The sequence below is a fragment of the Solea solea genome, chromosome 1 (genome assembly GCF_958295425.1).
Source record: "Solea solea chromosome 1, fSolSol10.1, whole genome shotgun sequence".
In the NCBI taxonomy this organism is placed as follows: domain Eukaryota; kingdom Metazoa; phylum Chordata; class Actinopteri; order Pleuronectiformes; family Soleidae; genus Solea; species Solea solea.
The window spans coordinates 14,357,051-14,372,481 of record NC_081134.1 but is presented as its reverse complement, the minus strand read 5'-3'; the positions used below and the strand labels follow the sequence as shown (position 1 = coordinate 14,372,481).

The following is a 15,431-nucleotide window of genomic DNA, read 5'->3' as shown; positions in this document are numbered from 1 at the left end:
GTGACATTTTTTTGGAGGACAGTCTTGAAAATGTATTTGGTGAATATACCTGTTGTTGTTGTTGTTGTTGCATACTGGCTATTGTTATCAATGAAGCCAGTATTTCAGTTTAACCTGAATGAATGAATGTTTCTTTACACATTTTATGTCTTAATGTCTATAACCCTCAAGCCTCAAGCTAATAGTGACTGCTAAAGTGAGTAAAAAACTGTGTAAATAACAATAAAAGTTCAAGTAATGTGCCCTTTGCACAGCAGCCATTTAGACGGGTCGCGGTATAGGAACATTATAGGTGTTAAAAATCTAATTAATGATGGCTGAGTTCCATTTGGCTTCATCAGCTTTAGGGTGCACAGTGGTTCACTGTTGCGCTGTCCTGACATGAACTGAACAAACTCATCGTTAATGTGGTCAGTACTTGTCAAAACGGCTGCCGTGCGTAGAGCCCAGTCCTTTCACAAGAAGCTGGGAGAATGTATGATTGTGCGTTCTGTCACATTCAAACCCTGCTATTTAATGATAATATTTGGAAAAGTGTGGAGTGGAAGGTCAGTCCTTTTTATATCTGTGTCTTTCTCTGTGCAGGGGGAAGGGAGTGTCCATGAGCTTCTCCTTACTGTCATCACACGGATGGGTATCGCTGTGTCTCTAGTCTGCCTCGCCATCAGCCTCTTCACCTTCTGCTTCTTCCGAGGTCTGCAAAGTGACCGCAACACCATTCACAAGAACCTCTGCCTCAACCTTTTCATTGGCGAGCTTATCTTCCTCGTGGGCATCAACATGACGGAACCAAAGGTACCGTGGAAATTATACCGCAGGGGGTTTTAACTTTTATGCTGCTGATGAATGGTCTTATCAGGTGTGATTAACCTTTTTAAATGCTTGGATTTCTCCTTCAATTTGCCTTTAAATTGCCCCGAAGCTGGCGAAGAAATCCACATTAGATTAAAATACCACATATCTATTCTGTTTCAGTTTTCTCCAACACTTGAGGATATATGATGCTAATTCGGAGTGAAATATTCAAACTCCAGATGTATATTTTATGACTGCACCATTTTATCAAATGCAAATATTCAATGAAAGATTTTTTTATAGACCTTTGGAAACTTTGGGATAAAACAGAGTATGGAGTTCTGTCAGAGCTGAATGGAACTTAGTTGCACAATGGGCGTTTTAACAACAATAATCAGATGTAATTAATTAACTCACTCACAAAATATAATAAAACAGTTCTTTTTTCCCAGCAGAGAGAGTGCAATGGCGTTTAGTTGTGTTTCTGTCTACCTGATGGATGTATAAGCATTATCGACTCTTGTTTTAGCTCAGTTTTGGTCTCCTCCAGCTCTCAGGGGGAATCTGTGGCTCTTGAGCTGCTAAAAGCTCTGCAGTTTTCACCAGCTGGTTGCTAACTGTGTTTTTCCTCAGCAGGAACAGAACAGCGGGTTTGTCAAAAACATTACGCTTACCTGCTGTGGCTAAAAGCCATTAAGCCAAAAATACTTAAATGCACCAAAGTCTCTGGTCTCTTTAAAACCTGAAGCAATAGTACTTGTAAATAGTAACCATGGCAACCAGGGAAAAACAAGTAAATTCCTTTAAAACCCACTTATGTATGTGTGTAACCTCTGTATGCCTCTTCCTGTCAGCTGGTGTGCTCAATCATCGCTGGTGTTCTCCACTTCTGCTTCCTGGCTGTGTTCACTTGGATGTGTCTGGAGGGTGTGCAGCTGTACCTCATGCTGGTCGAGGTGTTTGAGAGCGAGTTCTCTCGCAGGAAGTATTATTACATCTCCGGGTATCTCACCCCAGCTGTGGTAGTGGGCATCTCAGCAGCCATCGACTACAGGAGCTACGGCACACAGCGGGCGTAAGTGTAGCATCTCTGTAGAGGCTCTACTTTGGTGAAATACAAAAACACGAGTTCTCCCAACCTCTCCACCGAGACACGCCACCGACACAGCGTGTATTTTTGTTCTGATAGTAGAAATATCACAAAGAGTAATTCACCTCTGCCCCGTGGAAATTTGCACCCTGTCACTGCTAAAGCGAGAGTGAGCGAGCAAAGCCGCAACATTAATGAACACGCTGGCTAGCTGCAGTGGCCTGCTGGATTTTGATTCTTTGCCTACCGGGGTAATTGCAAGTTAAAACTTTATGCACTTCTCAGCTGGTCCTCGTTCAAGCAGCAAGCAGCTTTATGATTTGTAAAACTGCAATCCTCTAATTTATTGCATTTAGGTGAACTACCTTTTCTTTTTTTTCCCAAACACCACTTTATTTCTAAAGTCTCCACTTCATTTCTGTTTCCTGGCGATAAACACGGAGCGAAGAATGCAATTCATTCTTGAACTATACACACTGCAGTGTTTACCGTTCAGAGTCTTCGGTACACACAGTCAGACGGCGCACATTTGCAAGCATTTGCAGACTGTGAAGTCATGAATCCACGAGTCATCAACAACCAGGGCCTTTTAGACTGCAGCTTCTCATGGCACGTGGCCAACGCTCGCTCAAGGTCGGGTTTTCTTCTCTGTGGTCAGAGGAGTTTATTCTGTTGCTGTGACCTATCATCCGGTCGGCTCTGCCGGGCCCTGATCGATGAGACAACAACCTTGTTTTGGCAGTGAGATGATTTAATGAACTGAATATCACCTCCCTGCAGATGCTGGCTGAGGGTTGATAACCATTTCATCTGGAGCTTCATTGGACCTGTAACCTTGATAATTGTGGTAAGTTGTAATTTTGTGCTTTTGTGCGACTTTCACACACACCCGCACACGTAGATATATATATATATATATATATATATATATATATATATATATATATATATATATAAAGAAAAGCTTTGAAAGCTGTTTATAGATTTTTTTTTTCTTCTTCTTTCTGTGCTGGCAGCCTCATGGCTCTACTTTCTTGAATCAATTTGCATGAAAGGAAAGTGGACCCATTATAGCTGACACAAGGACATCAGTGTCCACTCAGCTATGAAATCCTCTGAAATCAGAATTGTTGAGCGGCAACAGCTTAAAGCTGTTTGGTCCTTGCTGTACATCTTGATAATACTCACCTCCTACAATCAAGAGGAGAAATCTTCTCAAGCATGAAGGTCGTTTGCTCAGTGGGAGTACAAGGGTGCTGGTGACGGTGAGGGGGGGGGGGGAGGGCGGGGGTGAACATGGAAGTAATGAGTGGGTGGGCCAGACAACCATTACCACAGTTCATAGCCCTGCTGAGGATCATGACACATCCCCAGCCAATCCCAGCACACGGACATCTCCATCTTCACCTTTTAATATTTCATGTGGTGCGCTGGGTGTTCACGATGCACACACACACACACACACACACGCACACGCACACGCAGCGTGCGCGAGAAAGCATTCACACAGCTCCGGACAAACATGCTGCACGACCATATAGGCGCACACAGTAACACACATGTAAATCTGTCCGTGGACTGTAAATATATGCAAAACCCGCGGTGGTGCTGCGTCAGCAGGGCTCTTTTTGTTTTGCGCCGTATTTGGCAGAGAAGTGGAAGACCTAAATATTGTAGAGGACGGCCCCTTCGAGACCGGGTATGAGGGGGAGTCCATATGCGGTTTGCCTCTGCCTTCCTGCTTTCTTGCCTCGTTGTCTGTCCCTCTGTCTGTCTGTCTCATCAGATCTGTGTCATCACTCGCAGCTGTGTTAAACGCATCTCCAGCCACTCGACTCATGCAGACGTAAATCGGCCCCAGTGGCTGAAAGACAAAACTCGGCATTACTCTAAGCTGTGATCTAAAAGCCTCCTTCTGTCTTCATAGCCACTCCTTTTTCTCCCATCGTTCCCCCCGCTGTTGTTGGTTTTCATCTGCTTTCCTCTCATGCTCTCTTTGTTTCCATTTAAAGACTCCTTTCTGTTGCCTTGTGGTGTTTCAGAAGGCATCTATGTGGGGTAATAATGGGGATGTAGGCCCGGTTAAGTGAAAACACTTCATTTAGATAATTATACTTTTGTTTCAATGGCAATTCCTCCTTGTATTGAAGTAATTTTCCTTCATTTGCAGTCGAGTGGTTATGCCTGCTGGCTTGGCACAGATATGCCATGTACGTTTTTGATAACATCAAAATCTGGATATACTTTATTTCTGTGATTATTTACAGAACTGCAAATGTTTAATGGTACTGGACCAGACTCAAGCACATCTCCTTCCTTTCCCTCAGTGGCGACGAACCCTGCAGTGCTTACATAGAGACAACCTTAGAGCATGGAAACCTTTGTGGATGTATGGCTTGAATCACTTAAATGTTTTTCCTGGCCTCTGTGAGATTATTTCTAAAATATGGCACTGAGCTATGTTCTTTCCTCTCTGTATTTTTCTGGAGCTTTCTTCCGCGGTACATAAGATCCGCTTGGACGTCACAAGATATACGTTCTCATACTCATTGAGGATTTGCACTTTGGGATCGAGCGTAATGTCAAACAAGGGAAAGGAAAAGAGAAACTTTCGACGAAGCTCATGCTGAAGGCCAGTGCTGTGTGAAGTCGACCACAGCAATAACCTCTCACTGTTATTTTTCTTTTTGGAAGTCGGTGTACTTTATGATGTGCACCAAAGCAATAAATTTTCATATTCCTCTCAGTCGAGGTATGCTGGTGTCGATGCTCGCTGCAAAGAGCCAAAACCGCTGTAGATTAAGCAATATTCTCAGTCACGGTGAAACCTTAGAACTGTTATAGCAACCAGTGGCCAGTTTCATGCTTATACAAATCAAAGGGAAATACAGTACTTTTCTCTCCATCTGACAGCCGTTGTTACTTTAATTAAGATTTTTGCCCTCCCAAAAAAAGCCAAGAAGAGGATGGAAAATATGACAAATTGCATTGCTATTCCTCCGATTATTCTCCGCATACACACTTTCAGTTTAAACGTGTAGATTTAGTGTAGAACGTGTGGATTTAGTACTTTTACAAAAGGATTTGTATGCTTCCGTCACAGAAATCAGATTCCTGCCTAAGTGCCGTGTGTTAACCCTGATATGCATCTGTTTTGACAGGTCAATGTCATCCTCCTGGTAGTGACCATGTACAAGATGGTGAAGCATTCCACCTCCATGAAACCCGACTCGTCCAGGCTGGGGGGTATCAGGTGAGGGTGTCACTCTCAGAGATCGGGCGGCGGGTCTGTTGCTTGCTGGGACTATGTGTGTGTGTGTGAGTGAGTGTGTGGGGGGAGGTGGTGGTGTTTGTGTGATGAGAAAACTAATATGCTCCATTTCTGCTTTTGCCTCCTTCCTGAAATTTCAAAAGCTGCTTTTGACCCACACTTTATTTGATTTTTCTCTTCTCTTGAACCCAATATTTTGCCTTCCAGGGGTTACTTTGCTCTGTAGCTGGTTCCTGTTATGATTTTCAGTGTTTGTACTATGCAGTGTTATATTGTCTTTTCTTTATTCCGTCATCACTAAACTTCTGAACCATGGTATCTTTTTGCTCCTGTGCTGGCATAGTTCACAGGGTTCACATGCCCGGTAGATTTCATGATAGTAAAGACAGGAAAAAAAAAGAAGAAAAGTGGGGGGGGGGGGGCACCTGAACAGAACCTGTCACCAATTTTCCTGCTTCCACTGCGCTGCGTTTGCTCAATAAAAAAAGCCCCTGACCGTTCATGTGCCTGGATTCCTGTTTCACAATATGCCTTAGCACAGGTCAACATACACTATTATATGTGGGTGTTTCATTTTTCGGGCAGCTAAAATGATTTTTGGTCCAAATAAAAAAAAAAAAGCCTGCACAAGTCCGCATTAGTGCTGATTTCACACATCATAAGTTGGCAAAAAAAAAATCAAAATTTAGTTTGTAAAAGTAAAAAATGTAGTTATGCTTGTCTCTCGTGTCTTGTTTAATACATTATTTAAAAAATAAATAATAATAATTCTCTTTTCTCTAATCAGGCATCCCTCTCAATACTACCTTTTATGTTTCCTTGGGCCCTCTCTCAGTGACATGCTGTTGTCCCGTTTCATCTCTTCTTCATCTCTGTATCTCTCTTGAGGTTGGCTCACTTCGTTGTGTGTATCAATAACAACCAGCCATTGTCATTGAAACTGACTGTTAAGTTATCTTATTTCCACTCAGCTTAGTTCCTGGAAGCTGCCAAGGAAAAAGCTGCTGTGTCTGCAGTTTATTTCGCCATCAACTCCAAAAATGAACAATGGAAAAAATATTTCAGACTCAATGTCGATAAGTTCATTGCAAAATGTTGTGTTTGTCCAATTGTTTTTGAACAAGGTGTGGCTGAAGAGGAATAAACTAACATCATATCGAGCTGATTATTTTTCATGTGTTAAAGTTCGCTCTCTATTTTTTCTGTTTCTCAGGTCGTGGGTTTTGGGAGCGTTTGCTCTACTTTGTCTCATGGGGCTCACGTGGTCCTTTGGCTTGATCTTCCTCAATGAATCGTCCATCGTGATGGCGTACCTCTTCACCATCTTCAACACTTTGCAGGGGATGTTCATCTTCATCTTCCACTGTCTCCTCCAGAAAAAGGCAAGATTTAGTCCCCCTCATTACAATACCGTAACAAGTATGGGAATTAAATATAAAATAAAGTCATATGGTTATACAATGTTATTTCTAATGCAATTTACACCTTGGTAATCTCAGTAATACCATGTCATTTCAACATAATATACAAGTAACAGCTTGCTATACAAGAATTACTGTAGTCTCACCTTTACATATTAAAAATATAAAAGATAATTAATTACCATATTATAACGTTGAAATTCCCACACTCATTTTACATTGGCTATTGATTACTTGGTTACTGTCATTAACACACTTTACTACAGAAACAAGATGATAATACCATAAAACATTCTTCCATATCAGTTCTAAAAAACAGAAATTTGACATCACCTTGAAATTTCACAATTTCATTAACGTTTAAAGATTAAATGTATTTATATTTATAAATCTGCATCAGCGTTAAAAAAATAAGCCAATCGAATGAAAATGTAGTTGGCAGCTGTTATATAATAATTAATATTGATTAACCCTTTAAAAATGTGCTTTCTTCTTTTTTATACTGTTCACATTTTTAATTAGGTAATCAAGAATGTAATTATCAGATTAATTGATAATGAAAAATATAAATAGATGCAACTTTGGCCCAGAATGAAGTCGTGTATAAATTACCATCTTACAATGTTGCATAAGGGTTCTCAAGTTATTTTCTACCCTCCACTTGAAAACACCCACGTCACAGTGTTTCCTCGCTATCATAAAATTTCAACATGCATTTGTTACACCTGTCCTAACACTCGTGGCATTTAAACTGCTGTCAGCTGGCATTTGCCGAAGATTTGGGATTTGTGTCTTGTGGGTTTGTCTGGGATGAGCGTGTCACCGTCTGCGTCTGCTTGTGCTCTGTCGGTCATGATCTTTTCTTCCTCGGCAGGTTCGCAAAGAGTACAGCAAATGTTTCCGTCAGTCCCAGTGCTGTGGCGCGCTGCCGTCTGAGGGATCCCACAGTTCAGCCAAGGTGGCCACATCTCGATCCACGGCTCGCTATTCGTCTGCTACGCAGGTACGTGTGCGGCGAGTCATAAGTATCAGACTTTAAAGGATGTATCAGGTTTCAAGATATTGAAAGTGGTTATATTCGGTTAATTTTTTTTTAAATGAAAAGACTAAAAAATATCAGTAGACGGATCCTGCTAACATGAGTTTAAAACCACACAGCCACACTTTCATTATGAAGAACGGGGGCACTGTAAGTTTAATTTGAGTCAGTCCCACACACAACATCATGGTCGTGTAAATGCTAAGCAGCTCTCAAACTATGTGTGTATAACTATGTGACTGTATATGGCACAATTTGTCCTTTTCATACAATCATAGATCAATGACGCTCAGATGATCATGGCCATGAATTCAGCCTTTTGAACAACGTATATATATTTATATATATATATAAGGTTGGGAGCTGTGCACAAAACAATCTATGAGACCATGTGTTTCGTCCTTTTCAGTGAATTCTCCCGCTGAACAGAAAAATAATATTGACTTTTTTCTTTTTTTTTTCATATAAAAGATTAAATATTTTATCATAAGGTCAAGCTTCTTGGTTCATTCAACTGAACGCAGTGCAAGCATTGGAACAGAACCTTTAACTCTGGAACTTGACTGTGTCTGCGACTGTTGTTGTAATCTACATCTGAATATACTGTATATATAAATAATACTTCACACCGCAAGGTTAAATCTTGGTTGTGGTGGAGTCGTCGTTCTGCAAAGGTTTATATTGAAGACACGTCAGGTTTTTTTTTTGAAGATCAATAAACGTTACATGACAGTTCACTTGGTAGGTAGATGGTATTAAAGTGTCCTCTCGGAGTGAATTGTAGCACAGTCACATTTATATTACACTATATGAGTGCTATCATGTTTCAGTTGAAAGGAACATATAAGAAAATACTGAGCGGGGCATAAAAGTCTTATCATCTCTGGTGACTTTGTGAGATCTATCTTAAGAGCGCTTCTGGGAATTTGATGGCAGCTTCTGCTCTCTTACTAAAAGGGGCGGGGGGCGAGGGGGGGAGCAAAGGGCCGATTTCTCATATTACAAGTTGAAGTGAAGAGATTCTTGGAGTTTATCCATTAAGATAGCCACTTTTTTGGTTTTGAATGTTTTTTTTTCTTTCGCTCAATAGCACGTGTGTGTATGTGTGCGGTGGGGGTGGGGGTTGGGCGGGAGTGTCTTTGTTTTACCATAGTACAACCATGTCATCAAGCAGCATGTTCGCTGAAATGTGTATGCAACATGTAGGTTTCAATCACAAACCCACTTAGCCAGTCAGTCCTCGGGGCCGAACGCCTTGAATAACAGCAGCACCATGTCGAGTCCTGATCAATGGCTGCTTTTCTCTCTCTACCCAGAGCCGTATCAGGCGGATGTGGAACGACACTGTGAGGAAGCAGTCAGAGTCCTCCTTCATCTCAGGAGATATAAACAGCACCTCCACACTCAACCAGGGTAAGCTACCCTTTCTTCCGCCACCAACACACCAGACGAGACGCATACGCTTTTCTCTTTGTGACGAGACTCGGAAATTCACAGTAAACACTTCAATGAGTGCAGCCTACATCGTTCTGTGGCAGCTCAGGAGAAGGGGAAGATGAGACCTGATTTAGTGTCGCATTTCTCATAACGTCGAGCCACCCAACAGAAACGGGGGGGTAAACGCTGCCTGTGTATCAGAGTTCACAGCCTTTACCTGCACTTTCCATCGAGTTCCCTTCTCTCTGCGATCTTCAGAAAGGAGAGCCACGGTAAAGAGGTGTGTTATATAGTCAGGCATAAAACTAATGAGGACTTAGGTTCACATAGTCACAATGGAAACCGGAGAAACCCATCTGCACTGTGGGGTGATTGTGATGATGACGGTAGAGAAGGGAGATGAGCAAAGTCAGGCAGAGGTCAGAGCAGGTTTTGGGAAAGATCCCAACCTCATGAAGCTCAGGCTCCAGACTGTGCCAGCACAGATTTGGCTTTAGTTATGAACTACTTCAGTTTCTTTTGTTTTTTTCTAAAGCACATATGCCAGAGGTTCTCAGCAATGCAACAAAATGACCGAGGATAGTTATTCTCATCTTTGAGGATTTACACAAGCATGCTAAGTTTGATAGAGATACTGTATTATTCATGGAAGGCCACTTAGACATGTTTTGTCTAGTGTCTCGACTGGATGAGTTTGTTTAGATGAATTTGTCTCACATAAACACTGCAGTTGATTGTGCTGCTATGCTTTGGTCAACAGTTGTCGCAATAATTTTGTTTGTCAGTTCCATCAGTCGACTGTTTGGATAATGTTTTCGACCACCGTTTCTATGGCTGCTTTGTCCATAATAGAAGGCAGACGCATCGCAGGTCTTAAATCTTTAGTAGTGTCAGATTCTGGACAGTAACTGTCAGTGTTTGTTTATGTCGACAGATACCCAGCGCACCACCACAGCACACACACAATGAAGTGCAGTACGTTGAGCTCTTTTTTCCTCCACTGTGGGTTTTTTTCACTCCTGATTTTTCTCCCTTTCTCTGTCTTCCTGTTATTTCCAGGGATGACTGGCAACTACCTTCTAACTAACCCTCTCCTCCGAACCCACGACACTAACCCTTATAACAACCTGCTGGCAGAAACGGTGGTGTGCAACACCCCCTCTCCACCGGCCTTTCACTCCCCAGGTGCACATCCAACCCTCAACTTTTACCCTTACAGAGATTTGTGTGTGTTTTTAAAGTGTTTTTGGCAAACACAGTTTTTCACTTTTACATATGAAGATGGATACCACTGCTTTTTGTTTTGGGTTATCTGCCAAAAAAAAATCCGTCCAGCACATCAGTTTTTTCCCTTCCAGGTGTATTTGAAAATCTATGTAACCTTCAGTTAGCATCAAAAAGATTAAGTTTAGTTTGTCCATTGTGGGCTGTTGAAAAAACCTGGTGGTCTAAAATGGCAGCCACGTGATATAAATATAAATCCTGGGGTAATGAAAACAACAACATACAATAAGGGTATTGTACACTAAAATTCTAATTATTTTAGCTTCAATTTCTGCCAAATTGAAATAATTCCACCTCCATTTTACAAACTAGACAAAGTGTGGTAAGTTTGGTCTTAAGATAAAGTGTGTACATTCATAAGTTTAAGAGATGCTGGTAGTTTTTGTTCATTGTTTGACAGAATCAGACTAGCCCACCCATTTCCAGTCTTAATAATGTAACATAATAGTCATATTAAATAGACAAGTGTAAAAATATAAAACATATTTCATATTTCAGATATCAAACTATTCCTGGAATTGTTTTCACATCATTTAAATCATTTTAGATATAAGATTGTGGCTGTGACAACGTGTGAATTAGTTTTTATTATTTGATTTATCGTACTGTTTGTTCTTCAGTCACATCTTTTTTTGGTAGTGGTCGTCAGTCCAAGTTTCTCCCGTATTTAAGCATGAGGAGATAAATTCAGAATGCTTTGAGTGTTATCTGGACAGACATATGGGAATGCCTTTCTGCTGAGTTTTACACGTTGGCACGCTCGTGCCAAAATGATATCAACATTATGGTGGATATTGTTTACATCACACATGTTGAAATCTTCAGAATTTCGCAGAGTTTACTTCAAATCTGGCCAAGCTTGATTTAAATCACGGCAGTGTTTATGGTGACCTAGTTCCTCTCTGGCAGAGCAAAAGAAACCCAATTTACGAAAGAAAGAGAGAGAGAGAGAGAGAGGGAAAAAAACAGAACCACATGACGCAATGCGGGCAGAGTCATAGCCCTCAGATATTCACAAGCTTATGATGATAAAAGGGAATATACAAAAACAGCAGAATGGCCAAAGTGTGCACGGAAAGGATTTGCAGGAACGTTCAGCTTGAACCTGGTTCAGTCATCGCGGTCTCAACTTGTGCCACGAGCTCGCCTGTGGCACAATGAGAGCACTTTACACTCCGAGATAATGAAGGAGGGTCGGGACCAAACAATGTCTGCACGGAAAAATCAAAGACATTTTCTTTTCCCTCTTTGTGAGCTAAGCAGCAGCCGAGCCAGACGGAGAAGTTGGAGTGTGTGCCGACAGCTTGTGCTTTATAGCCCTAAAAATGTTTACCGGCTTAATCATTGCAGAATAATTGCATGTTAACATTTTGAGCACAGGAGATACATAACTAGTGGAGATATTTAATTAGCCGCTAATTCTGAAATGTCAGCGTAAATTCCCCTGCAGAAAAAAAAAACCCCTGAACCTGCCGTGCTGATTACCTGTTTAAACACAGGAGCAACACACAGAATGCTGCCGACTCTTATTTAGCAGAAGATCAAGAAGCAGTGACGGGAAGAATTCAAGGATTTAACATATGGAAAAATGGGTTTGTTCAGCACAGGCACCAGTGTGACACACAAATGTCAAAACCTGGTGTGAAGATCACCAACCAAGTATGAAATATGTGCCGAGAGACTGTCAACTTTAACATAAGCTCTTTGAAAATGTCCTCTGCTATAGTCATTACATTTAGCTCCCTGCAAAGGATGTGGGTGTCTTCTATTATAAGTGTATTAATACTAAGTAATACTCTGCAGATGTTCACCCGATGCAGTAAAATCTGTAAGGAGAACATCTTGGATGAATCTCGGCTGGAACACTTCCCGGCGTGCAGCTGTCGCTGTGTCCAGTCGAATTCCGTTCACATCATTTCCCGCTCTCCCTGTAGACAATACCTGTCTGCAAAACAGAAGAGAGAGAAAAAAAATTGCCCGCCTGTGTATAAACAAATGCAAATTCGGAAAAAGAACGGTCTTCTCAGAGAAGTGTCTAATAATCCCACCCCCACTTTCTTTTGCCCTTTGCCTTTCCCTCTTTTTAGAAAAGCCTTTGATGTTGTTTTCAGAGTTTTTTTTTTTTTTTTTCTCTCAGTTGCTATCACCCATTTTCTGCCACATTGGTTTGAAGCGTTCAACTCCAGAGTCCCCCTATTCCGTGTGTAAAGACCGACTGACGACATCCTCTCAAAATGTCAGCCCTCTCACTTATACCCTCACAGAGAACACAGTAAATCACTAGCTCGGATAACTAGCCCCTTCACTTGCATCCTGCTACTTGAGCTTAGTCATAGAGCTGCGCAAAATGACTTCAGTGTGTGTGTGTTTGTGTGTTTATTTTCTTCACATAATACTGACAGATGTGCACTTCAAAAAAAAAAAAAGCCATTCAGTCTTTCAGAAAGGAAATAATGTCATGAGGAAACGTTCCTTCTTTTACTGAAGACTTTAAAAAACTGTGCTTGCTGCTAAACCCTTTCACCTGCTCAGTCCAGGATTCAGTCGTCCTTGATTTGTCCTTTCGCTCTCTCAAACTGTTAAACACATCATTTTGCTGTCATTCTCCATCCACCTTGAACAATTTGTGCAAAACATCCCAGGGGCTAAATTATAGTTAATTGCAAGGACACAATCGGCGACGGATCGACTGAATCCAGGCTGGATGTTATGAGCTTCCACTTTTGTCTTATTTCAGTGATTTTGTTGTTTCTGCTTCTATTGAAAGAACGCATCTGTTTGACTTTTTTTGCACATCAGCTGTTCTTAGGCCAGATAGCCTGAGCAGGCACACTTGATGTGAGTGGTGGCAAAGTGAGTCATTGCACCGTGCCTGTCTGTTGTGGTGTGTGGGGGCTTGTTGCTGTGCTTGTGGGGGGCCCCATTGCAGAGTGGCGGCTGCCCGTCTGTTTTCAACATTGCTCTCTTGTCTTGCCTTCCTTTTAAACAGGTGGAATGTTTTATTCATCGCCAATGTCACAACACTTCCTCGTCAGATTTGCAGTGATTTATTTATTCATTTATTTATTTTGCTCTCATCCCATCTGTTGCTTTTTTGTGTGCTTCTGTGTTGTCCCCCGGTCTCCGTGTCGCTACTGTATATTCTTGATGTGTTGTCTCATCGCTTGCCGTCATTCCTCCAATATTGTTCAGGATCATTTCTTAGATTGTCCGCATGGATATACTGAGTTATAATGAGGATGGACATGTTGGGGAGTTAATTGGGTTCTTGCTTTTGATTTTGGCTTCTGTAAAAAAAAAAAAAATTTAAATCAAGATTAAAGAGCATAAGGGGGGAAAGTGTCCTGAGCAGTATCGCATATGTTTATGTGGATGGTGTAGTGGTTTGTTGGATCAAAATGCCAGAAAAAAAAATAATAATGTATATATACGTATCTCACATGGTCCACCTGCCTTTCTTTGCAGGACAGCACTCTCTGAGCAACAGCAGGGACATCAGTGCTATGGACACCCTCCCCCTCAATGGCAATTTCAACAACAGCTACTCCCTGCGAGACGACGACTATGAGGCTGTGGGTGTTCGAGCTGCAGGTGACCTTGGGGGCCTCAGCCTGGACGATGCTGCGTTTGAGAAGATGATCATATCGGAGATTGTCCACAACAACCTCAGGCCCCGCGGGGCCCCCAAAAGTCGTGAAGCTCAGAGAGATAGAGCCTTGCCTCCCCAGACCAGGGTGACAGTGGACCGAGGCGGGGGCGGGAGTGGCAGCGAGGACGACGCCATCGTGGCGGATCACGCCGAGGCCTCGTCCCCCCAGAGAGGAAGTGGAAGAGGAGGCCAGACCACGATGGAGCTGCTCTTGCACCCCCACCACAAGGAGGTGCTGGAGGCCCCACTCCTGCCCCAGAGGACTCACTCCCTGCTTTACAGCAATCAGAAGGTCCCCAGGCGTGTGGAGGGGCAAGGCGGCCATGGCTCTGAGACTGTTACCGCAGTGGAGGACATGGGTTCCCATTCACCCAACAATAATAGAGACTCCCTTTACACCAGCATGCCAAACTTGAGAGACTCACCCTCGCCTTCAGCTTCCCCATACCCCCCTGAGGAGGAGGAGGAGGAGGAGGAAGAAGAACTCTCCCTCTCACCTCAAAGTGAGAGCGAGGAGGCTTATCATAAAAGCATGCCTGAGCTTGGTGATGCACCACAGCCGCTGTCCTACTACCACATAAACCGAGGCACCAGCGACGGGTGCATCATCTCACCCAACAATGAAGACTGCGCACAGGAGGGAGAGGCTCCCACTGACGGACAAATGCAGCTCATTACCAGCCTCTGAGCCAGTCATCTTTGTTTGCACAGGTTTTAACAGATGGGGACTTTTGGTTGAGCCGGCAAGTCTGGCTCCACACTCGGCATGCGCTTCCTGTCAGAACAGGAAGTGAAATGTTGGAAAAAGGAATGAATAAATGACTTTTGCACACAGATCTCATTAACACACGAAACACGTCCGTCCGATGCCAGACAAATGTGGACTGTGAAAGCTCTGCTGTTGGACTAAAAGAGGTGCAGAGAATAACACGCTCCGCTCTGTCGCAGATAAGTTTGTCTCATTTCTGTTGTTCTGAAAGAAGAGTTGAAGAATAAGGGATTCAAAAAAAAACAAAAAAAAAAAAAACACAAACTCCAAACAAAGAACTATGAAACTCCTGACAATATTCCGGGGGGACTTTGTAAACCAGGGTCTTTTTAGTCATAAAGTACAGAACTAGAACTAGTGTGGCTCCATTTCACAGTCAGGACTGTAAAGTTAAGAAAACCACTAACTCAGACTCAGGCCTTATATTTTCTCTATTGCACATTTAACTGTTGTCAAAGTAACAGCTAAAGAAAATATATTTTGCTGTACCACTAGTGTAAAAAGGAAAAAAAAAACAAAACAAAACAAAAAAAAACAGAAACAGCAACCATTCAGTAGTTATACCCTTTCAATGTTAATAAGATTCTTCAGACAAGATTAATCAAAATGGTGGAAATGTGCTTTTTTTTTCCTCTCACACTTGACTCGTTGTAGTATATTTGCATATGAAAACAAA

The 15,431-nt window shown here is 42.2% G+C and overlaps 1 protein-coding gene across 9 annotated transcripts in view; it reads left to right on the top strand.

Annotated features, from left to right (window-relative positions):
* The window catches only part of LOC131458965 (adhesion G protein-coupled receptor L2-like), a 91,617-nt gene extending 76,613 nt beyond the window's left edge, over positions 1-15,004 (top strand). For 2 of the 9 annotated variants that reach the window (XM_058628395.1, XM_058628483.1), the window contains 9 exons: positions 586-795; positions 1,650-1,870; positions 2,666-2,732; positions 5,047-5,138; positions 6,370-6,538; positions 7,452-7,580; positions 8,933-9,029; positions 10,113-10,238; positions 13,803-15,004. In XM_058628395.1, coding sequence (XP_058484378.1) covers positions 586-795; positions 1,650-1,870; positions 2,666-2,732; positions 5,047-5,138; positions 6,370-6,538; positions 7,452-7,580; positions 8,933-9,029; positions 10,113-10,238; positions 13,803-14,674 — 1,983 coding nt within the window. In that variant the 3' untranslated portion in view covers positions 14,675-15,004. Of the gene's footprint in view, positions 1-585; positions 796-1,649; positions 1,871-2,665; positions 2,733-5,046; positions 5,139-6,369; positions 6,539-7,451; positions 7,581-8,932; positions 9,030-9,987; positions 10,029-10,112; positions 10,239-13,136; positions 13,191-13,802 lie in introns of all 9 variants that reach the window. The other 7 variants (XM_058628531.1, XM_058628612.1, XM_058628778.1 and 4 more) reach the window with 6 other exon arrangements.
* The last annotated feature ends 427 nt before the right edge of the window (positions 15,005-15,431 follow it).